General features: G+C 42.0%; 6 protein-coding genes across 6 annotated transcripts; 3 read left to right on the plus strand and 3 right to left on the minus strand.

The window, feature by feature from the left end:
- Positions 1-1,127: 1,127 nt before the first annotated feature.
- On the plus strand, positions 1,128-2,392 carry MELLADRAFT_91131 (uncharacterized protein; the record flags this gene model as incomplete). Its single annotated transcript, XM_007405121.1, has 5 exons — positions 1,128-1,190; positions 1,264-1,683; positions 1,780-1,932; positions 1,990-2,093; positions 2,149-2,392. 5 exons carry the CDS (start codon positions 1,128-1,130, stop codon positions 2,390-2,392), a joined length of 984 nt encoding a protein of 327 aa, XP_007405183.1.
- A 946-nt stretch (positions 2,393-3,338) lies between these two features.
- On the minus strand, positions 3,339-4,317 carry MELLADRAFT_59774 (uncharacterized protein; the record flags this gene model as incomplete). Its single annotated transcript, XM_007405133.1, has 5 exons — positions 3,339-3,398; positions 3,566-3,675; positions 3,735-3,781; positions 3,875-3,924; positions 4,237-4,317. 5 exons carry the CDS (start codon positions 4,315-4,317, stop codon positions 3,339-3,341), a joined length of 348 nt encoding a protein of 115 aa, XP_007405195.1.
- A 4,209-nt stretch (positions 4,318-8,526) lies between these two features.
- On the plus strand, positions 8,527-10,533 carry MELLADRAFT_91133 (uncharacterized protein; the record flags this gene model as incomplete). Its single annotated transcript, XM_007405122.1, has 5 exons — positions 8,527-8,909; positions 9,025-9,126; positions 9,226-9,643; positions 9,708-9,932; positions 10,006-10,533. The coding sequence occupies 5 exons, from the start codon at positions 8,527-8,529 to the stop codon at positions 10,531-10,533; spliced, it is 1,656 nt and encodes a 551-aa protein (XP_007405184.1).
- A 1,095-nt stretch (positions 10,534-11,628) lies between these two features.
- MELLADRAFT_102584 (uncharacterized protein) lies at positions 11,629-15,129 on the plus strand (the record flags this gene model as incomplete). The annotated part of the gene is made up of 6 exons (XM_007405123.1): positions 11,629-12,003; positions 12,044-12,106; positions 13,676-13,920; positions 13,982-14,148; positions 14,208-14,312; positions 14,840-15,129. The coding sequence occupies 6 exons, from the start codon at positions 11,629-11,631 to the stop codon at positions 15,127-15,129; spliced, it is 1,245 nt and encodes a 414-aa protein (XP_007405185.1).
- A 2,286-nt stretch (positions 15,130-17,415) lies between these two features.
- On the minus strand, positions 17,416-19,388 carry MELLADRAFT_102585 (uncharacterized protein; the record flags this gene model as incomplete). The annotated part of the gene is made up of 5 exons (XM_007405132.1): positions 17,416-17,876; positions 17,964-18,261; positions 18,325-18,522; positions 18,604-19,166; positions 19,241-19,388. The coding sequence occupies 5 exons, from the start codon at positions 19,386-19,388 to the stop codon at positions 17,416-17,418; spliced, it is 1,668 nt and encodes a 555-aa protein (XP_007405194.1).
- A 1,711-nt stretch (positions 19,389-21,099) lies between these two features.
- Positions 21,100-22,954, minus strand: MELLADRAFT_91136 (uncharacterized protein; the record flags this gene model as incomplete). Its single annotated transcript, XM_007405131.1, has 5 exons — positions 21,100-21,359; positions 21,431-21,716; positions 21,790-22,124; positions 22,182-22,264; positions 22,374-22,954. 5 exons carry the CDS (start codon positions 22,952-22,954, stop codon positions 21,100-21,102), a joined length of 1,545 nt encoding a protein of 514 aa, XP_007405193.1.
- Positions 22,955-24,780: the final 1,826 nt, after the last annotated feature.

The following is a 24,780-nucleotide window of genomic DNA, read 5'->3' on the forward strand; positions in this document are numbered from 1 at the left end:
TGTAACGACAGAATCCCATTCCATTCAATATAATTTACACGCACCAGCAAATGAGTCCTCAACTCACGAAATTATCCGCCATCGTTCACTTCAATCTCGACAACATGTGACCTCATCTGACACGCAGTTCCCCACTCGGTCTCCTGGCAACACATACAATTAGGTATACTATCCGTAATCAGCAGGGTTTATAATGTGTCCCTCTGAACCACCATTCTATAAATTCTAAAATAACTCTTTCTACGACCTTATCACCTCCCGTTGGAATTATTTTGCCACGTTCCATGCATTCGTGTGACCCAGGTTTTGCTTGCACATCCTAGCTCGGACATTCCATGAGTCCAATCATACTCTCCGTCACTAATCTTTTGTTTTTCCTAATTAACCTTCCATCACTCCGCATGAACGCTTGATCAACTCACCTTTTCACCTGACCACTTGATTGCTGTGAATACTGGTCCTAACAAACCGAGGTCTGCTCCGCTTCAACCCGCGGTAGTCTTGATATTTTCCTCTGCACCCCCGTAATCCTCTTCACGTGCCAACAATAGTTCCAACTCATGTGCCCTGGATATGCTGCGATTACTGCAATCCCCCTGTTTTCAAACCCACTGCACCAATGTGTGATTCTCTCTTTATCCCAAATACCCCCCCATTGTATTTATCCCGACTGTCGAATGAGCGACATTGTACATCCTTGAATACTCCCGGCTTAACTTTCAATTGCATCGAATCGACTCATCTACCTCGTTTGATTGTCGCATGTCGGTCTCTGAATCAGCGCTTAAATTTGCGACATCGACACCGGCCACATTCAGTCACAACCAATGACTCACAATCTCACTTCAATCTGCTCTCACCCCGACTCACTAAAGATATAAAGCATCATACAATCGCAGTCTACTCCCACCCTTCATCACAAGATAATTCGTGGTCGTTGAACTTGTCAGTTAGCACTTTCCTATCGTTTATTAATTCCCACTAAATCCACCTGTGATGCATGTTTTTAATTATTTATTCAAAATCTAGAGGCCTACCTACATAGATCCTTTCCGTGCTCACAATCGATCTTCTTTTTCTTGTTCAACAATCATACACATTTAGGCACCACCAGTTTTTCTATCACAATGTCCGAGCCCTGCACTGGCCACGGTATTTATCTTTCTGGAATCTTCGAAATCGGAGAAAAGGTGAATCTTTGCTATGTCTCATTCAGCAATGAAGTCGGTTTCTGACCCTTTTATCACTGCCTCTCTTTGTCAGCTTACTCAAGAGCAACTTTTAAAGGTCGAATTTAGATCCTACGCTCTTGCCATCCACTGCATCGGCGCTAACCGTATCCAGGATCTAGCGTACGACATCCGTGGTACCGGTTTTAGTAGCCCGGCCTTCAAGCTTGAACCCGGTACCATCTGTCTCCTGCGCGGTGCTGTCTTTCCCACCAACACCAAGGACACGCACAACAATGAGTTCTTTTATGAAGGCTCTGATCGTTTCGTCATTGGTACTGCCGACACCTTCTCCGCAAATTTAGACAATACAATTGGTATTACTGGTATTGGAAGAGTTCTCTCATTCTTGTTCAAGGTTGAAGAATCGATGCAATACCTGAAGACAAAGGCCAATGACTCCAATAAGGTCACCATGCATGTCATTGTTCAACACTGTGATTTTCACCCTCAAGTGAGCTGTTCCGTTTTATGCTGTTTAGCATTTGTCTCATTACTACTGATACCTGACACCATTCATCCCTTTTATCATCCATTGTTGTCCCGGCAGACCAAGTTGCCCAGATCAATGACCGTCGAGTATCGAATTCCCCCGTTCAAGCACCTTGCAGGTTCACCTCAAATCGTCAAGGAAGGACGAGAATGCCAGTTTCACGGTTACATCAAGGACTTCAACGAAGATACCCATCGCTACATCGTGATCGTAAGTATTGTATGCTTTTGTCCAATATCTTCCATGGCTGACCACCTGCCCTTCCAGGTGAACAAGGTTTCTCCAACTTCTGGCCATCAGGAATTGACTCCCAATGTTCGATCTGCTCAATCCAACAAGCAATCCAATTCCGCTGGACGCATGAAGTCAAAGTACGCATTTCTCCTGTTGCGTCAAATTGATCGATTGTTGACCAACTTTATCTAGGTTTGCTTCGCGTGCCCCAAGCACACCGTTCAAGACTCCTCTCACCGCGTCTGATTCAAGCCCTGACATTCCTTTTGGTCCCGGGAATGTTACGCCTTCATCCATAGCATCAACGTCTGGAACGTTGGCGAGTAGTATGATTCCGGACCCACCAACTTCTCAGCCTGCTAAGAAAAGAGCTCGCGCTCCCCCCAAGAGAAAGGCCACTAAAGACGTCGTCATTCCGAACTCTGATGAGATTTAATGGCCTGATAGGTTCTGGGCAAGCCTCAAGTAATTTGCTAATTTCAACAAGCTGTCCTCTTTGCCCTGATTTTCTTGATGCCACTTTGTGATCCTCCATGTTTTTGGCTCTTTGAATTATAGCCCCCATTGTGACCTGCATGTCTGCGTTTCAAATGTCCCTGAATGACATCGTAAACTGATCTATCTCAAGTGACTTCAACATGGATTTTTCTTTCTTCATCTTCACACTTATTTTTTTGTACCCGGCCTCAGCTCAAATTATACATTGATTTGTTTGAATGGCTCCAATATAGATTCCCCATCTTCTCATCTTCATCTTATGTCTCTGTGCTCCGCCTCAGCTCACATCAACACCAATCCGTTTTGATGACTTTGAGTTTGTTGAGTTAATTAAATTTCCATTTGGCAACCTCCCAAGTGTACAATGTTCATTGAGCTCATTCACCAAACACTTAAAATTACAAGTCAAGCCGTGGTAACCACTACTCCAACGCCAGGGGTGTCCAATACGTTTATTCAAGATTGTCTTCGCTTCCCAATTTTTTCATACTCACAGCCTAATAAGAATCCCATTTACCCGATTGGTTGCTGACATTGTCCCATCTCACTTCTTTATCTATTATCCATTATATACACATTAAGCACCATATATGCAGTGCACAAGATCTACATCACGTGAAGAAACAACATCTCCATTCTAAGAGTCAGACAAGCACACAAAGCTTCCGTACCGCCTCCAGTCTTAACTCTTGGCTCATCTTCTGCTTGATTGTACATATCAAGGCCACAACGTCCCATTACAGAAACTCTACGTAAGGAAAGGCACTTCATCGTTTATTAATAGTGAGTTTTTAATTTCCTCTAATCATATAAACGTAGACTAGATCGTGCCGTGGTTGTAATCATTGCACAAGGAGACAAAATCACAAGACCCAATGGGTACACTATATCACAATCTTGATGCTGGATTCACTCTCTGGAACAAAAACACGGTAGTATCCCAACTGGAATAATTGTGTACAAAGCGCTTAGTCTCAGAAGAAACAAAACTGTAACAGTGGTATCTCTGACGCTGTACATAATCAAATGTTAGTGTATATGGAAGCGTGGCCACAGAGTGTTGAGAGGTGAACGAACCTTCTAATACCTATCAATGTTCCGAAAGTATCACCTCCGGAGATTCATGATACGGTATCATGATGGTGAAATCATATTTAAGGCCACGATCTAAGTACTCGATGGTTCCCATTTGAAAGGCCGGCCGAGGTTTTCCATTTGATTCTATTTAATACATATGCTGATTTCAGCCCAATTCTAGATTCGACTTATGAAGCACTGACCTTCCACAAATTCAACAACCAGTTTTGCCATATCTTTTGGCTTAACGCTGTGTTCAGAGAGATACAACGTAGTCCAGATTACAACCCCATGGCCTTTCACAAAATAACTATTCATCGTGTGTTTCATGCTCCTCACGCACTTGAATTTGGCAGTGTACAGCGATACACTAAGGATACAATTGATATATGTCTATAATATAGGATCACAGAAAACAATTGGAACGTGGTAAAGTGTGGTGTGTCTTGATATTGTTTTATTTATCTTCGCTCAATGATTTTATTCCATCACAATGACAAAGACCTTCCCTTTTGAATGAAAGATACCTTGGAATGACTTCGGCTACCAAACTACGGACATCGCACCCTGACGAGAATGAATTACAACTCGGAGGATGCGACTGCCGAACATTCGCGCTGACGGTCGGAATATCAATGTTCACCAATGCGACTAATGATATCACTTGATAAATCATCACGCGTGAAACTGTGTTCAGATACTCACATATTGCCTTGATACTCCCATTGCATGACCATCGAACAATTTCTCATCCATGGGTAATGGCGTGATATCGCGATAGGACATGAAATGCAAGTAATTTCAGGATTGGTTGATGATTAATTGCACCAAAGTATCCGCTATTTACGACTTGGAAATTTGAATATGCGTGCCAGACACTACCTTCGCAACAAATCCGAACTTTCAATATATACCCTACAAACAAATCGAAGACCTATTCGATCTCTTATAACGATATAACGATCAGATTTGGACCACAAGCCTTCAAGATCATATTCAACCAAATTAATCAAGGACATCATGGACATCGTCCGAATCATGCTGTGCTATAAACCACCGCCTGGGACAATCATCACGGCAAAATAGGCGAGTGTTACATCCATTCATGCACTACCTCGCAAAGTGACGGGGGATTACAAAGCAAAATTCATTTCTTCAGTACTAACTATCCTTATTGTAGCCGACTAAGTACCCTTCAACACAATGTCATGTCGTAACACAACACAAGAGCTTAATCGCCTTAATCCACTTCCTCTCCTATGGTATCAAACTGGTTTATGAATCACAAGCTCTGGAACTTCCAGGAACCGACTGCCGCTAGATGATACCGCATGTATTGCACCCAAGCGAGAATGTTCATTTCACGAAGTCAATCTTTCTCCGTTGATCTGAACCAACAATGTAGTCATAGGATTTGTTATTCAACTCATCTGCCCACTTTGTTACACGGTCTTTCTTCAGATATAGAATAATTACTGTCAACTTCGATTTTTTTTGAAGATACCTGCATAATTATATTGAGTTTTACTATCACTTGGTGAAAAGGCCAGTAATTAGTTTCAAACAAATATTTTACATCGTCTATATACCTTGAAATCAACTTAGAGTCAAGTAAGTCCTAAAAAACTTTCTCCTACCGTCTTTGATCACATGTTGATCTGTGAATTTTGGTTCTGAAAAACCAGGAAATCGAAATGCCCCCGAGACGGAGTGCCCGAGGTCCAGCTATACGCATTGAGAAACTTGGTTCCGAAGCCAATCTTCTGCAACGCTTTCGCCTCGAAATGCCATTCTCTCTTGGACTCCAGGATGATCCATGCCAGGGTTGTGGAGCATTCAGGTGGAGATTAGAGCGAAGACAAAAAGATGCACGTAATTTACGTGCAACATTCAATAATTGTTGTCGGCATGGCGACGTCGATTTGCCCATGCGATATTTCCCTCAATTAGTTGATGAACCAGTTCCTCAATTTTTACGAGCGTTACTTACGGGCAAAGATCCACGTCAGCTGTTTTTGTTCTAAATGCTGGTAATAAAGCACTGAACCTTGGTTGTCTTTTCAGGATCAACGAAATTCCGTGAAAAGATTCAAAAGTACAATAATGCTCTATCTTTTACTTCCCTTGGTGTAACCCTCGATACCACCGTCTTGAACGACACTGGTCACTACGTATTCTGGGTTACAGGACAAATCTCACATAATATAACGGCTCTGATGACCCCCGCAGGGGCCGAACCTGGGTTTGCCCAAATCTTCACGTACGGTGGAGGAGGTGAAGCTGAAGCACATCTCAGAGTTTGAAGGTCTGGCCATAGGCTTGATCCGGATATAATTCTTGAGTTCCAACAATTCATGTATGAACATAACCCGTATGCAAAAGTCTTCAAATCCGCGAGTGATATCTGTACGGAAGAAAATGTCCGAACTTTAAGAATCAAGACCGTACTAGCTCCCGGATCTGATCATCGATGTTACAACCTGCCTACGGCGAACGAAGTTGCTGCGATCATCGATGGCGACGGGCGGGTAGGGGGTCGTCAACGCGACATTGTTCTGGTCCAACAATCGGGTGACCGACAAAGCATCTCCGAACTGCATACCGGGTACTTTGCGCTGCGTTATCCTTTGTTATTTCTTTATGGATCACAAATGTGGTCTAACTCTTTTCGAAACCCAACTCCCACCAGTACGTTTGTTTCAATATCTAATTGAAAATTGGCAACTGACATGTGATGCTTCATAGATCCAGAAGGCGATTTATCAAATCTGGACTGGTTCGCGTATTTGCTATTCCAACGGCCAGAGTGGTCTGTAATCTTAGCTTCCGGAAGATTATTCCAAGAATTCACAGTCGATATGTACGTATGCGTGGAGCATTCACAACTACAATACCTCAGGTTTCACCAAAAAGAAATCCGAGCTGAGATGTACCATGGAGCAATTGAAGCTTTGGGTAATGAAGTAGAGGACGAGATTGTTGGACGTAGAATTGTATTGCCTTCAAGTTTTCGAGGCGGTCCGCGACATTTACAACAATTATATCAGGATTCTATGGCTATGGTTGCTGAATATGGAAATCCAAGCTTATTCATAACCATGACAGCTAATCCACAATTGTCTGAAATTACCGATCAGCTTGAAGAATACGAAACAGCTGATGATCGACCCGATTTAGTTGCTTGTGTCTTTTACATAAAGCTCCACGAAATGCTCGATGATCTTACACGACGGAACCGATTAGGAGTCTGCGCGGCTTACGTTTATACCATCGAATTCCAAAAAAGAGGATTGCCACATTGCCATCTTATCCTTTTCCTAGAACAAAAGTCTCAACCAGTTACTGCTTCCGATATCGATTGTTTAATTTCTTGTCAAATACCAGATCCTGAAAAAGAATCAACACTTTTCCAATTGGTAACTCAGCACATGTTACACGGACCTTGCCGAAAACACAAGTGCTGGGACAAAGAGAGGGAGATTTGCACTCGTGGATATCCTCGACCATTTTGCGATGAGACATCAATGCCGGACGATTCATATCCTACTTACAAAAGACCTGATAATGGCCGTTACTGTGTTTACAAGAATGCTAGGTACGAGAATGGTAGCGTGGTACCATATAATCGTTTCTTGCTTTTGAAATTCCGCTGCCACATTAATGTTGAGGTGGCCGCTAGCATCAGAGCTATTAAATATCTCTTCAAATATATCTTGAAAGGCAAATCGGGACGAAATCCTTGCATTTGTGAACGCAAGGTTTCTCAGTGCCCCGGAAGGTGAGACCTTTCTACTATCCTCTCATGAACATGAACTGACACCTTTTCATAGCGGTGTGGCGTCTTCTTAGGTATCCAATTGCCGGTCGATGGCCTCCTGTACAATGGCTCGCCTTACACCTAGAAGGAGATCAAATCATATATTTTTACGATGAAGCAGGCTTACGAAGGCAATTAGACACTGGACGAGCAGAGAGGACAAGCCTCACCGAGTTCTTTCGACTTTGCCAAGAAAATGCTCCTTTGCGTGGATGTGATCGAACAATTAGAAGTTTAAAGTATCAAGACGTTCTGAAATACTTTGCATGGAATCAAAAAACTAAACAATTAACAACACGAGCTAATGCGACTTTTGCTATAGGAAGGGTCTACTTTGCGAATCTTAAACGAGGCGATGCTTATTACTTAAGAATGCTTCTCTCTCACGTTCCTGGTCCAACTTCGTTTCAAGCGCTGAGAACGGTTGATGGGATAGTGTGTAGTACCTTTCGAGAAGCTGCAGACAAGCATGGATTATTACTCAGTGATCGCCACTATCACGAAAGCCTCACTGAAGCTGCGGCTTGGAAACTGGAATCAGCTCCGACATATGCTAGCATTAATACTTTGCCCACAGCTCACCAGCCGACCCGCCTCTCCTGTGGTCAGAACATGTAACCGATCTTTCTGACAATTGTGAGTATCAAAATCAAACAACTCAACCCTCACATTATTCCGTCGCGCGAGCAAATTGAGAACTATGGACTTTTACTTACTTTGAAAAATGTATAATCTCAATGGAGTCAACCCTTGAATTGGTTGGCTTAGCGCCAGTGAACCAAAGACTAATTTTCGAGTTAGGTCTTGCCGATGCAGAACGAACAGATCGTCAAACAGTAACACCTGATGAAAGCGCTCGCAAGCACGGGGCAATGATTCAATTACTTACGACGGAGCAAAAAGCAGTCATCAGTCCAATTCTAGAGGCATTGAATAATCAGATCCCATACTTAGCGTTTCTTGATGGTCCTGGTGGCACAGGGAAAACTTTCGTTTTGAACTGCGTCCTTCACTACTGTAATGCCAACCATGTCCCTTTCCAATCGGTATCAGCAGCAGGAATCTCCTCACTTCTGCTGTTAAGAGGTAGGACAGCGCACAGTGCTTTTAAGATACCGATTCCGGTCAATGAGGAGTCAGTATGTGCGGTGTCATCAAGAGACAAAGCCGGTTGTAACATGAAGGACATGTGGTTTATCGTCTGGGACAAAGTGGCTATGCAACATAAGCATGCACTGGAGTGCGTCGATCAAACGATTAGAGATTTGACAGGGGTTGATCTCCCCTTTGGCGGTAAGGTTGTGCTCTTTGCTGGTGACTTCCAACAAACTCTACCAATAGTCAGGCGATCAAACTTAATGACTCAAACTGCGGCAACGTTGAAGGCGTCATATCTATGGAACCATGTTGAAAAATTCGCTCTCACTCTCAACATCCGCCTTGGAGGTGCTATGGCGCCACCTGTGTCCCTTTCATTTTGCCTTATAGTATCCGAAGGTAGAGAAAGTCCTAGCATCGGATACGTTCCGTATATGCCCTTAGATCTAGTGCTAGATCTCAAGTTAGAACTTTTTTCGATTTTTTTTTCACAAGTCCATTCAGAAGTCTATGTAGATAAACCTCACCACTTCCCCACCAGGTTCACCAATCTCTCACCAGGCTCACCTGTCCACCAGTAAATCCACCACATATGAAAAGCTCACCAGATCCGCACCACCAGCTCACCAGCTCACCATCCTCACCATAGATACACCGGTTCTTCACCAATTCCTGCCACGGTACGCTTTGTGATCACTTCCTCCTCCAGCCCCTCGATTCAACCCTTTCACATCCATCCCACCCAAACCAATTGTCTCGATGCTAGCACAAACCAACAGCGACACACTATCACCAATGCTACCACCACCACCCATATCGACTCTCCCCAATCCTGATCCAAACGTGACAGAACCTTTCGACCATCGCAAACAACTTGACAACTTCGTCAAAGAATTTGCCCCACATCAAGGGTACGGCATCATCATCGGTCACTCTGGACGTGATCCCCATCTTTACTGCAAATACGAATGCCATCGTGGTGGAAAACCCGCCAAGCGAAAGGGCCAAACTGATGCTACCGAGTGTGATCCACCCAAGAAGACCAGATCAATCAAGATCGGATGCCCCTTCAAGATGAAAGCTACTTTCCACAGAGAACGACGCACCTGGACTCTCCATCACGAGAACACATATCACAATCATGGGCCAATGGAAATGGAAATTCTAGACATCACACCTAGCATTGCACCAACCTCTGTGAGTCCTGTATACTCTTTAATACAGTATGTACAACACGGGCGAGCTGACAACTTTTGTTCAGCTTCCAAAGAATGAACAACCACTTTCTCTAGAATCGAGTCACGAACCAAAGAATGTACCTTTAGAGCCTAGTGTTCAATCAAAACTGCTATTGATCAACAATCGCATCCTATCAATGACAGCCTGCCAACAAGAGGAGATTGTTCAATCAATCCACCAACTACTCGATGCGGTATGTAATGTACCTGAAGATAAGATATCAACCACTATTAATGACCCTCATACAGTAAGTCTGCTTCAACAACCTCGTCACCATTTGAATTCTATCCACTAACCAATACCAAACTCCAACCAAAAAGGAAGCTGCTTTACAAATTCTAGACGAAATGGAACACTTCCAGGACCTCATTCAACTTCGATCTCCTTTGCATGATGAAGATAACGATATCAGCATCACATATCACCTTGAAGAAGAAAAATCACCTACTAGGCCCAACAGAATCAATATTGATGCTCTCAACATCACACTTACCAACAATCAGCCACTTATGAACGACCAGCCATCCTTGAATTCAATAGACTCTTTTATATATGAAGATCTCCTTCAGACTACATCTCTACAACCAGGTGCCCAGACCAATTGTCAGGATCTCGATGTAACATGTGACATTGATGTTAATGCTGTTGCCAAAGAACACGAATCTTCAAGCCATGAAAATGCGACAAATATCAACCAGGAGGCCCATGTCTCCACCACACTACCTCTACCTACCCCATCGATTAACAATGAACCACATCCACTCCGCCCTGTTGAAAAGTCATCGCATGTTCCTATCCCATCCACTAGATCCACTATCAAGAACAATGCAAGTGTATCACCCTGTTGAACCCGAAGTAAAGTAGACCTTGTGACAGGAGTTGCAGCGCAGAGTGGCGTCAAACGCACTCAACTAACCAGAACCGCCAGCACTCTCAGTGCAAAGAAACGCAAATGATGTGTAGATTTTCTCAACTAAACATGTTTGTAGTTTTGTAGTCACATATGTTGCTAACTATAACCTACCAAGTTATGCTCGTCTCCAAGTTCTTGCTCGTTTTATTAATAAGTGCAATAAAACGACTCTGCGTCGTCGTGAATAAGACAAATAATTTGGAATTTAGGCGCAACATGCCTTGAGCAACCTTAACCACAGATGAAAGCTTAAAATTCAACCTTATGTTCACCACTTCAAGTCATAAGTAACGCAAAAAAAGAAAAACAATTCCATTCAGTAAAAAACAAGTAGTCGGCAGCTAGCAGAGTGAGTCTCAAGAACAAAACGAGTGCACAGCAAATATCACACTCTGATATTTAGCAGAACAATCACATCTCAGTGTGATTCTCAAAAAGTCGAATTGCAAATAACCACTGATATGACCAATGATATGTATATCAAATTGTACAATTTGACCAATTTGAAAGGCAAGTTATAAACATTCTATATTTGCTGTGTTTACTTTTCAGTTAATTCAATTAGATCAGGTACCTATCTCAGTGCGATTCTCAAAAAGTCAAATGGCCAAAATTGAATGGTATGTACATCAGATTGCACAGACTAATATTTGACCAATTTAAATGTTTTTAGTCTCTGTCTGTACTTTTTCCGCCATTCAATAAGAACTTATTGCTGTTCATCTCTTGTGATTTTGTTGATTTGTTTTCACTTTTTTGTTTATTATTGATTATAATACAACAAATCAGTCTTATTTTATATGTGTACACACTTTTTTTCATCTGTGAGAACTTAGGGGTGAAGGAGAAGGATTTGAAAGAAAATGATTTGTAATGGCTGTATTCAAAATTTGTACAGGTACACTAGATCCAAAAGGTACACTAGATCCCAACCTATTTCATCTTTGGTGGCGCAATTGACTTTTTCACCTACCGCAGTTAGACTTTTTTCACCTTCACCTTGCATCCACACATTCCCCATCTGTTACTCATGGCACCAAACCCGAAACCATACAAGCCTCTCAAAAATAGGAAGCTGCCGGCCACTGGCTTACAGGCGGACTTTCGAAAGCAGGAGGAGCAAGACGTGAAGGAGATGGAGCAAGTACGTCCACCACCGACAAATGCCCACCCTCTTTTGGACCCCGTCACTCACCATAACGGCCAAGGCAATGTTGAAAATGATCAAATTGACGTTGACAATAATCAAATGGATGGACCTGCTCCTGACGATGGCGATTGGAGAGATGTTGAAGAAGATGTTGAAGAATTCAATAATCATTTATCAGAAGAGCATAGACAAATTATTGCCGCACTCAACTCAACTCTGTATCAAAGCAAAAGGCTAGAATATGAAGCCAAATGGGTAAGTGCTGTTGAGGCAATGGTTGATGTTTATATTATAGCGCGAAAAAATACTAGAAATTGGGGAGACGGGGTACTTTGGAAACACGATTATAAAGTGTCATGTCAGTGTGCACGGCCGTCACGTGTAGTTACCTTAGTGGACATTCACAGTATGTTTAATTTCTCTAGATGTTCAAGATCTAGACTGAGAACGACATGTTCTAGCTCGCAGGAAGGTATCAATAAACTTTTGCACCTGCCAACCCAATGCTGTCCGGCTTATTCAGATGGGATACTTTCCAGCTTCACCGTCTTTTCCTCGAACTGCTTTCTCAATCCGGCTGCTGTTATTGCATCATATCCTGTGGAAATACTGTAGTGTCCGAATGCAAGGGTTCGCTCTGGCTCTTGATGAATACCTTGACACCCACAATCCACTGATGCTGAGTACCAAGACTGGTCGAGTGAGCAGGGGTTCATTGATTAAATTGTTATATTGATGCTGATTAGGTTACATTTGTGCACTTTAGCCCCGTCAATGGCGGAAGCCACTGACAGCCGCAGTCACAGCCCATCGACAAGTGCTCAGTTTGATACGCCAGAAATGCAATCATCACAACTTGACCAGCTTGCCAGCAACTGCCCGCGTTGCTTTGGTCCGCCAGTGGACAAAACTACTGACCCAGATGAACCGCACATCATAGTATGCGTTGATGGGAACTTTCAACATCGCCGTCACCAGGCTGCAAGCCATGAGATACCAGGTCATAAACCACCAACACCGGAGCTCTTCATGGATCCGGAACGTGTTGAAAAGATGGCTGAGTCAATGGCTGGCGGTCCTAGACGTCGTAACCCACAATTAGATGAACTCGTAGTAAGTTCTCAATGCTGTGTGATGAACCCCAATACGCGCAACTGTGTACTCTAAATGCTATTGTTTATTGGAATAGGATCCCTGTTCCGATAAACATACAGCAGCCGACGATGTTAGGGGAAAGAAATCATGGCCCGGGATGGATGAGACCGGGTTGCTGGTCATGGCATGTCGCCACGATCACATCTTAAGATTTGTGAACCTTGTACAAACTGGAGAAAAGCTCGTAGAATTTTATTAAGTTCATGTTTTTGTTACATATTGATTGACTGTTTCTTTTCAATAACACAGGAGTCACTACGCACTTACTCTTATTGACTGAATTCTAGAAGTAACTTCGGATCATCCAGATGGGGCTCGTCAAGTTGGAATACTTTATGATATAGGTTGTAACATTGAAAAAGGAATTTTGAAGGTGATTCCGCTTTTTTGTTGTTGTTTGGTTTTTCAAACAATTTAATCCCACACAGGATCACTAACTGCATTATAGCGGAAACAATTCTCTGCCGAGCGTGCTGCTGGGCGCTTAAAGTTTGGCACAAGCGTCTTCCACGCTTATGTGCATGAATGGCTATGCCAATTGGACTATAACCCTTGCCTCAACAAGGGTTGGGGTCTCTCAGACGGTGAAGGGTCTGAGCGTGTGTGGTGGGCTCTTATAGTCCTAATTGCAATGCTTCGATACGCTACTAAGCAGAATCGACTGGTTGCTCTGAATGACCGTGGACTCCATCACAATGAAAAGGCCCTGTTCAACACGAGTAAGTTATTTTGCACATGTAATGTCATTGTTTGGCCACACAACTGACCTCAGAAAAATGTTCGCACAGTGTTGGGTGTGCTCTCCTGGACCACCAAGGTAGAGACAAGGTTGATCAAATCCTCTGCGATGCTTTCTGATTTGGCCAAATCAGATCGTAAGTATACCACCAACTTCTTTGAGCAACAATGGGAGAGGCAGCAAAATATTCAGCAAAACATCATCAATGCCCCTACACGCAGACTCAAAGAAAGAATGAGTGTTCTATTGGATCTTGAGGAAGATTTAATTGAGGCACGGTTTGTAAAACACTTATCAAATGCACAATGCTAGACTTTAACTAATGTGGTCAATCTTTAGTAATACCCTGGCGCTTTTGGAAGCAGGGACAGCCCCTCTACGGACTCAAGAGCAACAGCACGAGCTTTTGGACTTGCCCAGAACTCTTACCCAACTGGAGAACAAGATACAAAATGTAGCTAATGAGTTGGGCTCCCAACAGTTTCGAGAGCTGACTGGAACAACCGGTCAGTCTAGCTTCAACAAAAAACACGCCAGTTGCTTACCTCGTACTATTGAGTAACAGACGATCGAGCTAAACCTAGGATGTTACTCCAAATTGCAAAGTCAAAGATGTACGGCGCAAAGGTTGATTGCATTGAAATGCAATGTCGAGCGGATGGCACTACAGGTCAGAGTATATAATGCCTTGGAAGAGCCACAAAACTACGATAGTCTGACCACTTTCTAATCACACTATATAATCATATAAGCAGACCAAAGAAATCGAGCGCGATATCAGGGTCTTGCCTCTGACAAGAACAAAAAATTAGCCTGCCGTCACAGGACTTACCTACGACATGCAACTTGCTACAACGATACTTTCCGTCCAGCCACCTTGATCGAAACACCTTCTTTTGACTCTGTAAATAGAATGGACATTGGCAACCCATTTTGGGAAATAGCTGACCTAGCTCATCCTAATGAAGACTGGGCTGTGGACCCACAGACTAAATCCGGAATTGATGCATGGCGGACTCAACGAAGCGCGTGCGAGGAGATGAGAAGAATCGGTCGAGAGCTTTGACAGCAATTGCAATGGGCGTTAGTATATTCAGCAAAGGTAAAAGAGCTTGAACATAACAGTAAGCCTCCTTTTCAATACCAAGCCCAGAGATTAAATGTAGTAGCTAATCATCCTCAAAGGTATTGATCCAGTGACATTGGCACTTCAACTGGGTATAGAAAAACGGTCATGCAAACTTTGGATAATGTGGAAATGGGGAATTGAAGATGTGATGTCTCGGACAGCACTTTATCTTCAGCTTCCAGGCGGTTTTGATCGTGACTTGTTATCAAAGTGGCATGCTTTGGTCAATTCATGCCCTGGCCAATGGGCTGAAATGATTGGTATACCTAATGAGATGGATGATGATGATGCGGACGACGCATTATTGGATGTAGACCTCCTTGAGGATCTTGTTGGAAATCTCCAAATTGTATCGTAGATTTATCCATAGATTTGAAAGACCCATAGCCATTCCACTTTGTAATTTCTGTTACAGTAGTGTTGTTTTTTATATTTCCTTATACAATACTTTCAAATGCTTTATTTTCCTACTTCAAACATTATTGGATAAAACAAGATGCTGTACATGCTATTCCTTGATGGTGTGATAAGTCAAGCAGCGATGCATTTTCCATAATGATGGCTGTCATTGTCCTCATTGGAACTAATTTGAACCATGGTATACCGTGAAGTCAAAAGCCCCTTGTGCTTTGGACTTCACGGTATAACATGAGGTTGGTCCAACTTCCAGTACGCATATTTGGATATGCCCATAGATTCAAATCGACTATATCATATTTGAATATACTTGTCAACATGTGAACAACTTGTCATCACTCAGAGTATAGTCTGCCAGCATGACTCCAATCAATATACCAAGGTATATATTGGGTGTTATATGTATCCCTGCTTTGGGCTTTGGTATGTATATTTTCATTACCTTGTGCAAGCAAAAGTATGTATATTTTCATTACCTTATGCAAGCAAAAAGTTATCTTACGCACCCAAATGGGTTATCATATGGTTATGACAAGTGATTGATTGTCTGAAATCAATTCACTTGACATTATACATTACCATATCATATATGTTACGCACACATGATAGTAAAAAGTCAAAAGACATCATGACAAAGATCATAGCGCTATAACAAGTTGAAGTATATCAGTATATGTCTTTAGGTATATTCTCATCAAGAGTTCTTGTGCAAGAACATCAAGTCATCATTATAGTGTATGCACATCAACCTACAGCCAATTAAGTCATCAGTATGGCGTACATGCAAGCCATCAGTATAGCATACAAGAGCAATGGTTAAGGAATTAACTCACACATGTTTATAAACAGCCAAGAAAGATCATGAATCACCTGAAAATCTGAGTCAATGACTTGTTCTTATCCAAATACCTGAGATAAGACTGACTTGACACCAATTGATAGAAGAAATTTACTGGTATATTGTCTTGGTGGGATTCCATCCAGAAATAATTAACAGAGCTCCACACAAGTCCCAATGAACAGACCCCTGCATTACAAAAATGTCCACCAAGCAAATTGATGGTTCCGTTGCATTCTTATACACTTGTGTAGAATGTTGGACCAAGTCCTCCAATGAAATCAGTGTTTCATCTGACTCTGACAATAACCATGATGCTTAACTTCTTGAAGTGCATAATATAATCAACTGATGTTGACAAATATCCCAATACTTATGACTTGTTACTTTATTGGCATGCCTATATATCCTTCAAGTACAGTAGAAACTTACTTGACTAATTTAGACAAACATCATAGTAGGTACAAGTTGTGCAAATATGACTTCTTCAAAAAACTTACTTGACTAATGTCTTCTGCAAATATCAATTCTCAACTTGTGTAAATATCTTTTCTTGAAGTGGGGTATGATATTTGTCTACATTAGTGGATTATAATGTAGACAAATATAGGTACACATCCTCTGTTTGCCTTGTGCAAACCAAACTCAGTCTTTACTTTGGTAAAAGAAAACAAGTCATATACAATACTTCACAAAACATTAATTTTATCAATACATAAGAATATATACATTGACTTGCAAAAAAGTTCATCAGGACAGGTTGAGAGAGAAATAAATATAACTTCTTAAATCCCAGTATAAAATTACTCAACTGATGTAGACAAATATAATAGTAGGTACAACTTGTGCAAATATAACTCCTTAAAGTCTAGTATAAAGTAAAAGTTACTGGACTAATGTCTTGTGCAAATATCACTTCTTAAAGGTGAGTATAAAGTTACTTGAAGAATGTAGACAATTATCTTAGTAGGTACATATATTCTGATCAACTTGTGCAAATGTCACTTCTTAAAGTGGAGTATAAATTTACTGGTCATGATAGGTACACATTCTGATACTGTGACAAAATATTAATTTTACCCATAGATGAGAATATATAGAATTCTCATCTATGGGAATCAGGAGAACATCAACAACTTTGCAGAATACAGGGACAATGTTATTTATTTCGGAAGCATCTGAAATACCATAAGGTAAATAGACAGTGAAATATGTTGAACCCAAATCTTTGGACTGATACAAGAAAACGCATATGAAATTCAATGGCAGGAAAGCAAACATTTGGAGACAACAACAATCTCATTGAAATGAGAAACAGGTGACACCAAAACACTACAAACAACTCTAACATAGATGGAATATGTAACGATTTAGAAATAAACTACAGTGTTACAAGATTTTACCCACTGCTTCTTCCCTGCGTTTCTTCTTCCAAGACTCTTCCTCCTTTCGCAGAAGCGTACGGCATGTGGTTATAGAAAAATTGGGGGGAGGAAATGGAAGCCACAGCAAAGAATCACTGAACTGAGCCTTACTGATACCTCTGCGAGCGGCCGAAACTCTGGCTGGGCCAGCATAGGTTTCAGCATGAGCATAGAGCGCAAGCGATATTCGCAAAGGCGGCAACTTGATATCAGGGCCTTGTAAGATATGGCTTACGCCATGATCCAAAAGTTTGAAGCGTGCGTGTATTGAGTAGCCAGGATCAGCACACAGGCTGACACCAAGCGAGCCAAACAAAAAGCGGCCACCAGTGTAGTTTTGACCGTAAAAGAAAACCGAATCGAGGAGGTTAGAATTCTTCCCATCTCGATGGGTTCCAACTTGCATATTGTAACTAATTTGTTGTCCTATCAAATATGGGTGTCAGCTTTGGTCAAACACAATACAGATGGCAAGATGAATGTCCTGACCCTGAATTACTTTATTGTGCAAACCTTTGATACGCTCGACAAGCAGCGGGCCAGAGTTTTTTTCCAAGAAGGTTGTGACTCGCTCGGCTGCTGCGTAAGTCTCGGGGTTTACTGCTGCATTGAGAACTCTTGAGATCTCCTGGGGCCACAGGAGCTCTGGGCGGATGCGACCATTCTCAATTCGTTGGAATACACAGCCCTCCCCAAGTCCCGAAATCTGAGGCAGGTGCTGGTCGGATTTGGGACCCTCTCCAATATCGTCGGTCGTATATCCTTGGCGTTCCATGCCCAATTGCATCTTGGTGTCTGGCCTATTAAGTTTCTAGAAGAGCCATGGAATCAGTCATGCTTTATAATTGATTGGGATTGTGAGAGTGTTTCATACCGATCCTAATATATAACCAAAAGACTCGTAAGGAATGAATCCATACACAGCACCTGGACATTGAACAGGCTTGTTCTTTGCCCGAGAAAGACGCGGGTGTATGGAATCACTAGAGGGCAAATCTTCTCTCATAGCATCATCAAAAACGGGAAGGGCATGTACTTGTGCAGCACCTTCGAAAGCATTCAGAGCTCTGTCCTAAAGGAATAAGTTTGACTTTGTTAAATATTGAACATCTTATAAGGTAGGAAACCAACTGAGATGAAAAGATGAACGTACATAACCTGACATTGTGTCACTATCGCTGTTTTCAGGTGAAGTGCAATTGTTTTGATTCGAATTTTTGGCAGAGTGAGGTGGTAGATTCATGACAAGCAATTGACCAGCCAAATCTACAAGTACCACCGCCTTATCAGAAGGAAGTGCACGCAAAGACTTGGATCGTTCAGAGATGAGGATTTTCAAAGCTTTGAGGGTTGGATACCGAAGAGCAAAAGGTTTCTGATGGCCGGGGTTTAAGTTGTAGGAATCGATTGTTGATTTTATATGTAAAGCGCACACCCGGAGATCGTCTTGTCTACCTGTGACAGATCGGAGATTATTTAAATCAAAGAGTATCTTGTCGACGGATTGAGGGATGCACCCAATGGGAAGGTGATCTGTTTCTTCTAGGAAATAAGCAACTGCGATGTCATAATCAATAACTTCAGGTGTGATTTGGTGTAAAGATTGTCGGATGTATTGATCGCAGATTGAACTACGCATGTAGTTGTTAGGATAATGGTGACCGGGGATTTTAGGTTTGAATTTCTTGTCGACATGTGGGGTTCGTGACTTTTTTCCTGTTCAATACGAACGACCAACAGTCACATATGTCAATTATGAGAGTAAAGGGTAGTTTAAATTGAATACTGACGATTCTGAGGTCGGTCATATGGTCCTTTGGAATGATTATTATTGGTCTTGTCACGCTTCTGAGAGGGGGCCATTGCTAAACCATAATAAGGTGATAAGTCAGTTGATGCTGTTGAAGTGTGACACATTAGTGAGGTAAGTGGGAGCATGGTGGAAGATGGCAATATAGAGATGGAATAAAAGGAAGACGATGTGGTATGAAAACATAAAACGGGCTGAGATGAGCTTGAAACCTGTCAATCCTCATCATCAGCCCTGCGATTGGTGGGAATGAGGCAGCCTGAAACCTGTCGGTCCTGCCTTTATTTCTAAAACGAAGGTTGATAAGATAGGTGGAGAGAAAAGAGAAAGAAAAATACAAGGAAAAAATGAGATCGTTTGAAAAACAAACCAGCAGTATTAATTTTGAAGAGATTGTGTTGAAAATAAGTTGGTCAGAGGATGAAGGAGTTGTTGGTCAGCTGGATGGGTTTTTGAAAAGGAGTGGAACAAATATGTAGTGTACCGGTTACCGTGTGAGGGGTAACATCTACAAGTCTTTACACTAATAAACTGGTTGACAAGGCGCCGTGTCTACCAAAGCAAAACCAAATTTACATATGAAATATATTTGTGTGATGAGATATCAGCACCAATTTGTAGATCAGTACAAACTCCAAATTGCGTTGGAGGTCCTACCTGCGTCCAAATTTGTCACAAAGGACACATCTCCTTGAAAGCGACCCTAACAGTCACTGGAATCGATCATGAATTAAGGAAATCACCACCGAAAGAGGGTAGGTGCGAATCAAAGGAGAGTGAGAAACCCTGAGAAACACCGTGTTGTGAGAAACCACAAGTTTCAAAGATTTTGGTTCAACCTAGAAAGAATTTGATTAAACATGATTATATGAATGAAAAACAACTCGTCACTCACTCCTGGAGAGCTATGCCAACTTTAGCACATGCTCTATCTAAGCAACAAGTCGGCCACCACTCTGTCGGCTCAACCATTCATTCGGACCTATTCGTGTTGATTGAAATCAAAAGTAAAGAAACAAAATTAATTAATTACAAACAAATGAAATCAATTCATAAACAAGGAGAAGAATTAAAACAAAAAATATAACTCTCTTTTGATCCAATTCAAATGATTAAAACCAAACATCCAATCATGAGTTTTTTTATCAGTTTTCTTAGTTTTGATCTGAGAATGGATTCACTCGTTGACTGTTTCTTTTTTTGATACCTTCGCAATTTCAGATTTAAGTGTCTTTTAAGAAACCTATCAAAATAAATCTCAGTTCCACTTTTCTTCCTTGTGTAGCCATCAAAATGTATCATTTTTATGTGTATTCTTAGGCCCATTTTCTTCTAACAATTATCAAAGGTTTTGGAATAATTGAATAGTATCGGATTTCTATCTCTCTAGAATAATTGATTGCAGTAATGGATTTAGTGTTTTTCACTTAGTGGCAAGAGGCACGCGAAGTCATAACTCTTTGAGAGCAGACGGTATTGAAATGTATGTATCATCCTTTTCTTCAATCACAATGAGGAAAGAGCCTACAACAGCGAACCAACAAAGGGAAAATTAAAATGAGAAACCAATAGCTGAACATACTTCCTTTTATCCTTGGTTTCATGGGACTATCCTTTTTCGGGAGATTGAAGCAAGTCTCTTTGTTTCTCATTTTGATCATCAAATTTATTCGAAACAGACACAATTAATATCCCACATTTTCTCTGTCAGAGTGTCAAGGGAAAGTGCTGTTAGTGAGGTATCCAGTTTCTGGGTATGATCGTCAGTTGATGTTTAAAAGATAGCTTACATACCCTAAGTTTCTTTCAAAGCATGTTGAATCAGAATGATATGTCCTTTCATCCGTTGTTGGTTGCAACATGGATGGAATATCGCCCATCTTCGATATCTTTGATCCAAGCTCCCACTTGTTTGTCAGTTAGACGCCCCCCTTTGGCTCCTAGAGCCAACATCTCATCAGTGACATACGAGTCAGGGGCTTGGTGGACAGCCAACTGGATTCCTTGAAACTTGCGTTCAGCTATGGTTGCATGCGGATATGGGGTCTTAGGAAATACGTCTTGCTTTGGCCCCTCAGGGGGTCGAGGTAAGTTATTTCCTAAAGAATTGATTGAAACAAGGCACAAGGGTTAGTACAGGTTGGCGTACAGGTGAAATCCAGTCACTTACGTATCTCGTGATTGAGCAAGTTGGTGAGCTTTTTCCTCATTGATTCCTGGGTGGTTTGGTTGTTCTGATTACTGGATTTTTTGTTTTCAGTGGTTTCGATTTGTGCTGCAGTTGATCGAATGGCAAAGTCCCTAGCAAGGTGGTGGGTCTTTTTAGCATATTCAGCCCATCGAGGGCATGTTGTATATTCGGGATTCCACATGGGATCATCCAGCTTGGTCTTTGGGTTCCAGCTGGCAACCAGAAGGTGTGAGTGAATCCCAAAGCGTTTAAATATACTTTGGAGCTACATGGGAAATGGAGTTGTAAGTTTGGATTTTGACTTCTTGAGCATGCGAAGTCTGGGACAGGTGGCTTACCTGGATAGCTACCTTTCCAATCTCTTCACGACCCCGCTTTTCAATGACAGCAAGAGACTTTGCTATAGTCTGGCCCAGTACGCCACTTTGGAGATGTTTGTATACCTTGTCCAGATTAGCGAGTTGGGTGAAATAAGGCATATATTGGCTTATCTCTTGATCTGTTGCACGTTCTTCATCAGAAACTGGTGTGGCAATGTTTGAGACATGCGCGTAGGCTAGCTTTTCAAATAGTTTAGGCTGAAATATCTCTTTTTCATCATCAGTCAGTAGTGTCCATTTGCGGCAGTTCTGATTATGTTCAGCAAAGCCTTTGGTTTGTCGGCCTGCAGGCACTGAGATTTGAAGTTCATTAGTATTAGCAAAAATTGTAGGGTTGCATGTGAACTGACTCGAGATGTCCACTGTGTTGGCCAGGCTGTAACTCATCCATGTTGTGTAGCCATTGCGGTCGCGCGATATAGGACCTTCAAATCTGTGAAGGTTCAATAAAGAATATTCTACATATATCAGTTGACAATAAAAGGTGGAGAGTGGATGTGTTGATGGATAGACAGATAACAATTTGATTGAAAAATACATACAGTGCCAATTCCAGAGTTGCAAGTGAGGTGTTGCCAACCAATGACAGGCTCATCTTATCCATTGTATAGTAACCCTGTAGCGCCTGAGCTTCGGCGAGGACTTTTGATGGAGGTCGATTTTGGGTCTTGCGTTTCGGATCATTCAACATCCCCTCAAGGGCTGGTCGTCCAAGCTGTCGACCATTGTTTGAATAATTATCAAGTGTTAGGGATGTTGTGATGGGAGTACGAGGTACAGCTGCTGTGGTAAGACGTGTTCTCTTCCTAGCGTTGGAATCAGTGTTTGTTGGAGGATTGAGTGCACTTGAGTTGTTGGTTGAAGGTTGGGGTCTAGATAGAGATGTGTCAGTAGGGTTTTCGGTTCTCATGTCGTCTGAATCTTCTTCTTCAAGTTGTAGGTTAGGTTGGTAATCTTCATCATCTGGGTCTGATCTGTCGAGGGCAATTTCTTCAGGGGTTAGAGATTGTGTGCTGTTGTTCTTTTGTCGTTTGGGAGGTGGTTTGGAAGATGGTTTGCGGGGGATTGAAGATTGTTTTGATGTTGGTTGTCGCTTGGTGGGTTTGCGCTTGCCTGTAGGCATGGTGGAGGAGTATTGCCAGATTGGTGAGGAAGAGAAGAGCCTGTTTGGTAAAGGTAGTGGGGGGCAAGAGACTGTAGTCAAGAAAATGGTGAGCTGGTGAGTATGGTGAGATAGCCCGGTGAGCTGGTGTACATATGGTAAGGTGGTGGACCTTGTGGTGGGGTTTGCAGTGAGCCTGGTGGACTGGTAGACCTGGTGATATCCTGGTGAGCATGGTGAGCTTTAGCTACATAGCTCACCAACGGACTTGTGAAGAAAAAAAATTGAAAAAAGTTCTACCTAAAGATCTAACACTAGATCTAAGGGGATATACGGAACGTATCCGATGATAGGAGTTTTTATATCATCGGATACTATTGGGGGAAATCAAAGGGACACAGGTGTATGGCGCAACCAAACCCTGTAAACAAAGACTTCACAGCTTGGTTGTTAGCACTGGGTTCCGGCAATCTACAAACGGAGTATGGATCAGACCTCGAATTGAAATATTGTAATGTATCAATAACACGACCGCCATCATCATATAATCCTGAATTCATCGATGCCGAGTATGCAGGAGTTAGACCGTTAGTCGTAGCCCAAGATTGGAAAACTTTGATCGAATTGTATTCTAGTAGATGTTTGATAACACTGCTCAATGCAACGGTCGCCCTCATCAACAATCACGTCATGCAATCACTTCGAGGGGATTACAAATTGTCAACTTCGATTGATCTCATGGATCAAGCCTTTTATAACCAGGTATCGGTTGATGTCTTGAATAGTTTCAACTTCCCTGGATTTCCGTCTCATAAACTTTATCTGAAGGAAGGCGCGACTGTGATGGTTCTCCGTAATTTAGATCTTGGTGTTGGATTATGCAGTGGTACCCGTTTATTAATCACCGATTGCGGCATCAATGCCATGCAATGTCGCATTCTGACCGGCGAATTAAAAGGTACAAGCATCAGTTTACCTAAGATGAGGCTCAACCACGATGGTAATGAGGATGGTAATGAGGATTGTCCGATTCCAGTTTCCGGTAGTTCCCGCCTTTTGTATGACAATCAATAAAAGCCAGGGTCAAAGTCTAGAACAAGTAACCGTACTATTACCAAGTCCAGTCTTCACCCATGGACAACTATACGTTGCACTTTCTCGATGTACCTCGGCGGCCAATGTACATGTATGTATTGTGTCAAATGAGGATACCGTGACTACAAGAAATATTGTGTATCATCCAGTGCTACGGAACTGATGTTGAAAAATTTGCAATTCCACATCTCAATCAAGACAAAGGGTTATAATTCACTGCATATATCTTTGTTCTTTATGTTTTCAAGCCTATTGTGTCATTTTCCTACTGAGTTGTGTTCTTGTGATGCTATCACCACAAAATTTAATGCTTTGAGACATTCAATCTGATACTACGAGAGCTGAAAATGATTGTAAATTGAGTCACTTTTCATCGTGATTATCAATGTCTTCGATCTGATTTCCCAAATGCCAAATAAAGTTAATACAATACTGACCAATGGGATTTCTCAAGTGATCAAGACCATGCTTAAAACCCATCATGAACAGACCTACACCATCACCTCATGAGGACACGGCCAAGAGTCAGCTTGGCTCACCGGTTCCCAATAGTGAACTGGTATAATTGCCGTGTCACGGGCTCAAGCCCAAACGGGCCCAATCTATTGGCCCTGTATGCAAAACCCGACTACATCCATCTCCCTTCAACCTTCCAAGTTTCTGTTAACGCGTTAACAATATTCAACTTGGCATAAGCTTACGAGCGCTGATAAAGCATCAATTCACGCCCAAAATATATCGATAGCAATTAG

The sequence above is a fragment of the Melampsora larici-populina genome, assembly GCF_000204055.1.
Source record: "Melampsora larici-populina 98AG31 unplaced genomic scaffold MELLAscaffold_3, whole genome shotgun sequence".
Classification (NCBI taxonomy): Eukaryota; Fungi; Basidiomycota; class Pucciniomycetes; order Pucciniales; family Melampsoraceae; genus Melampsora; species Melampsora laricis-populina.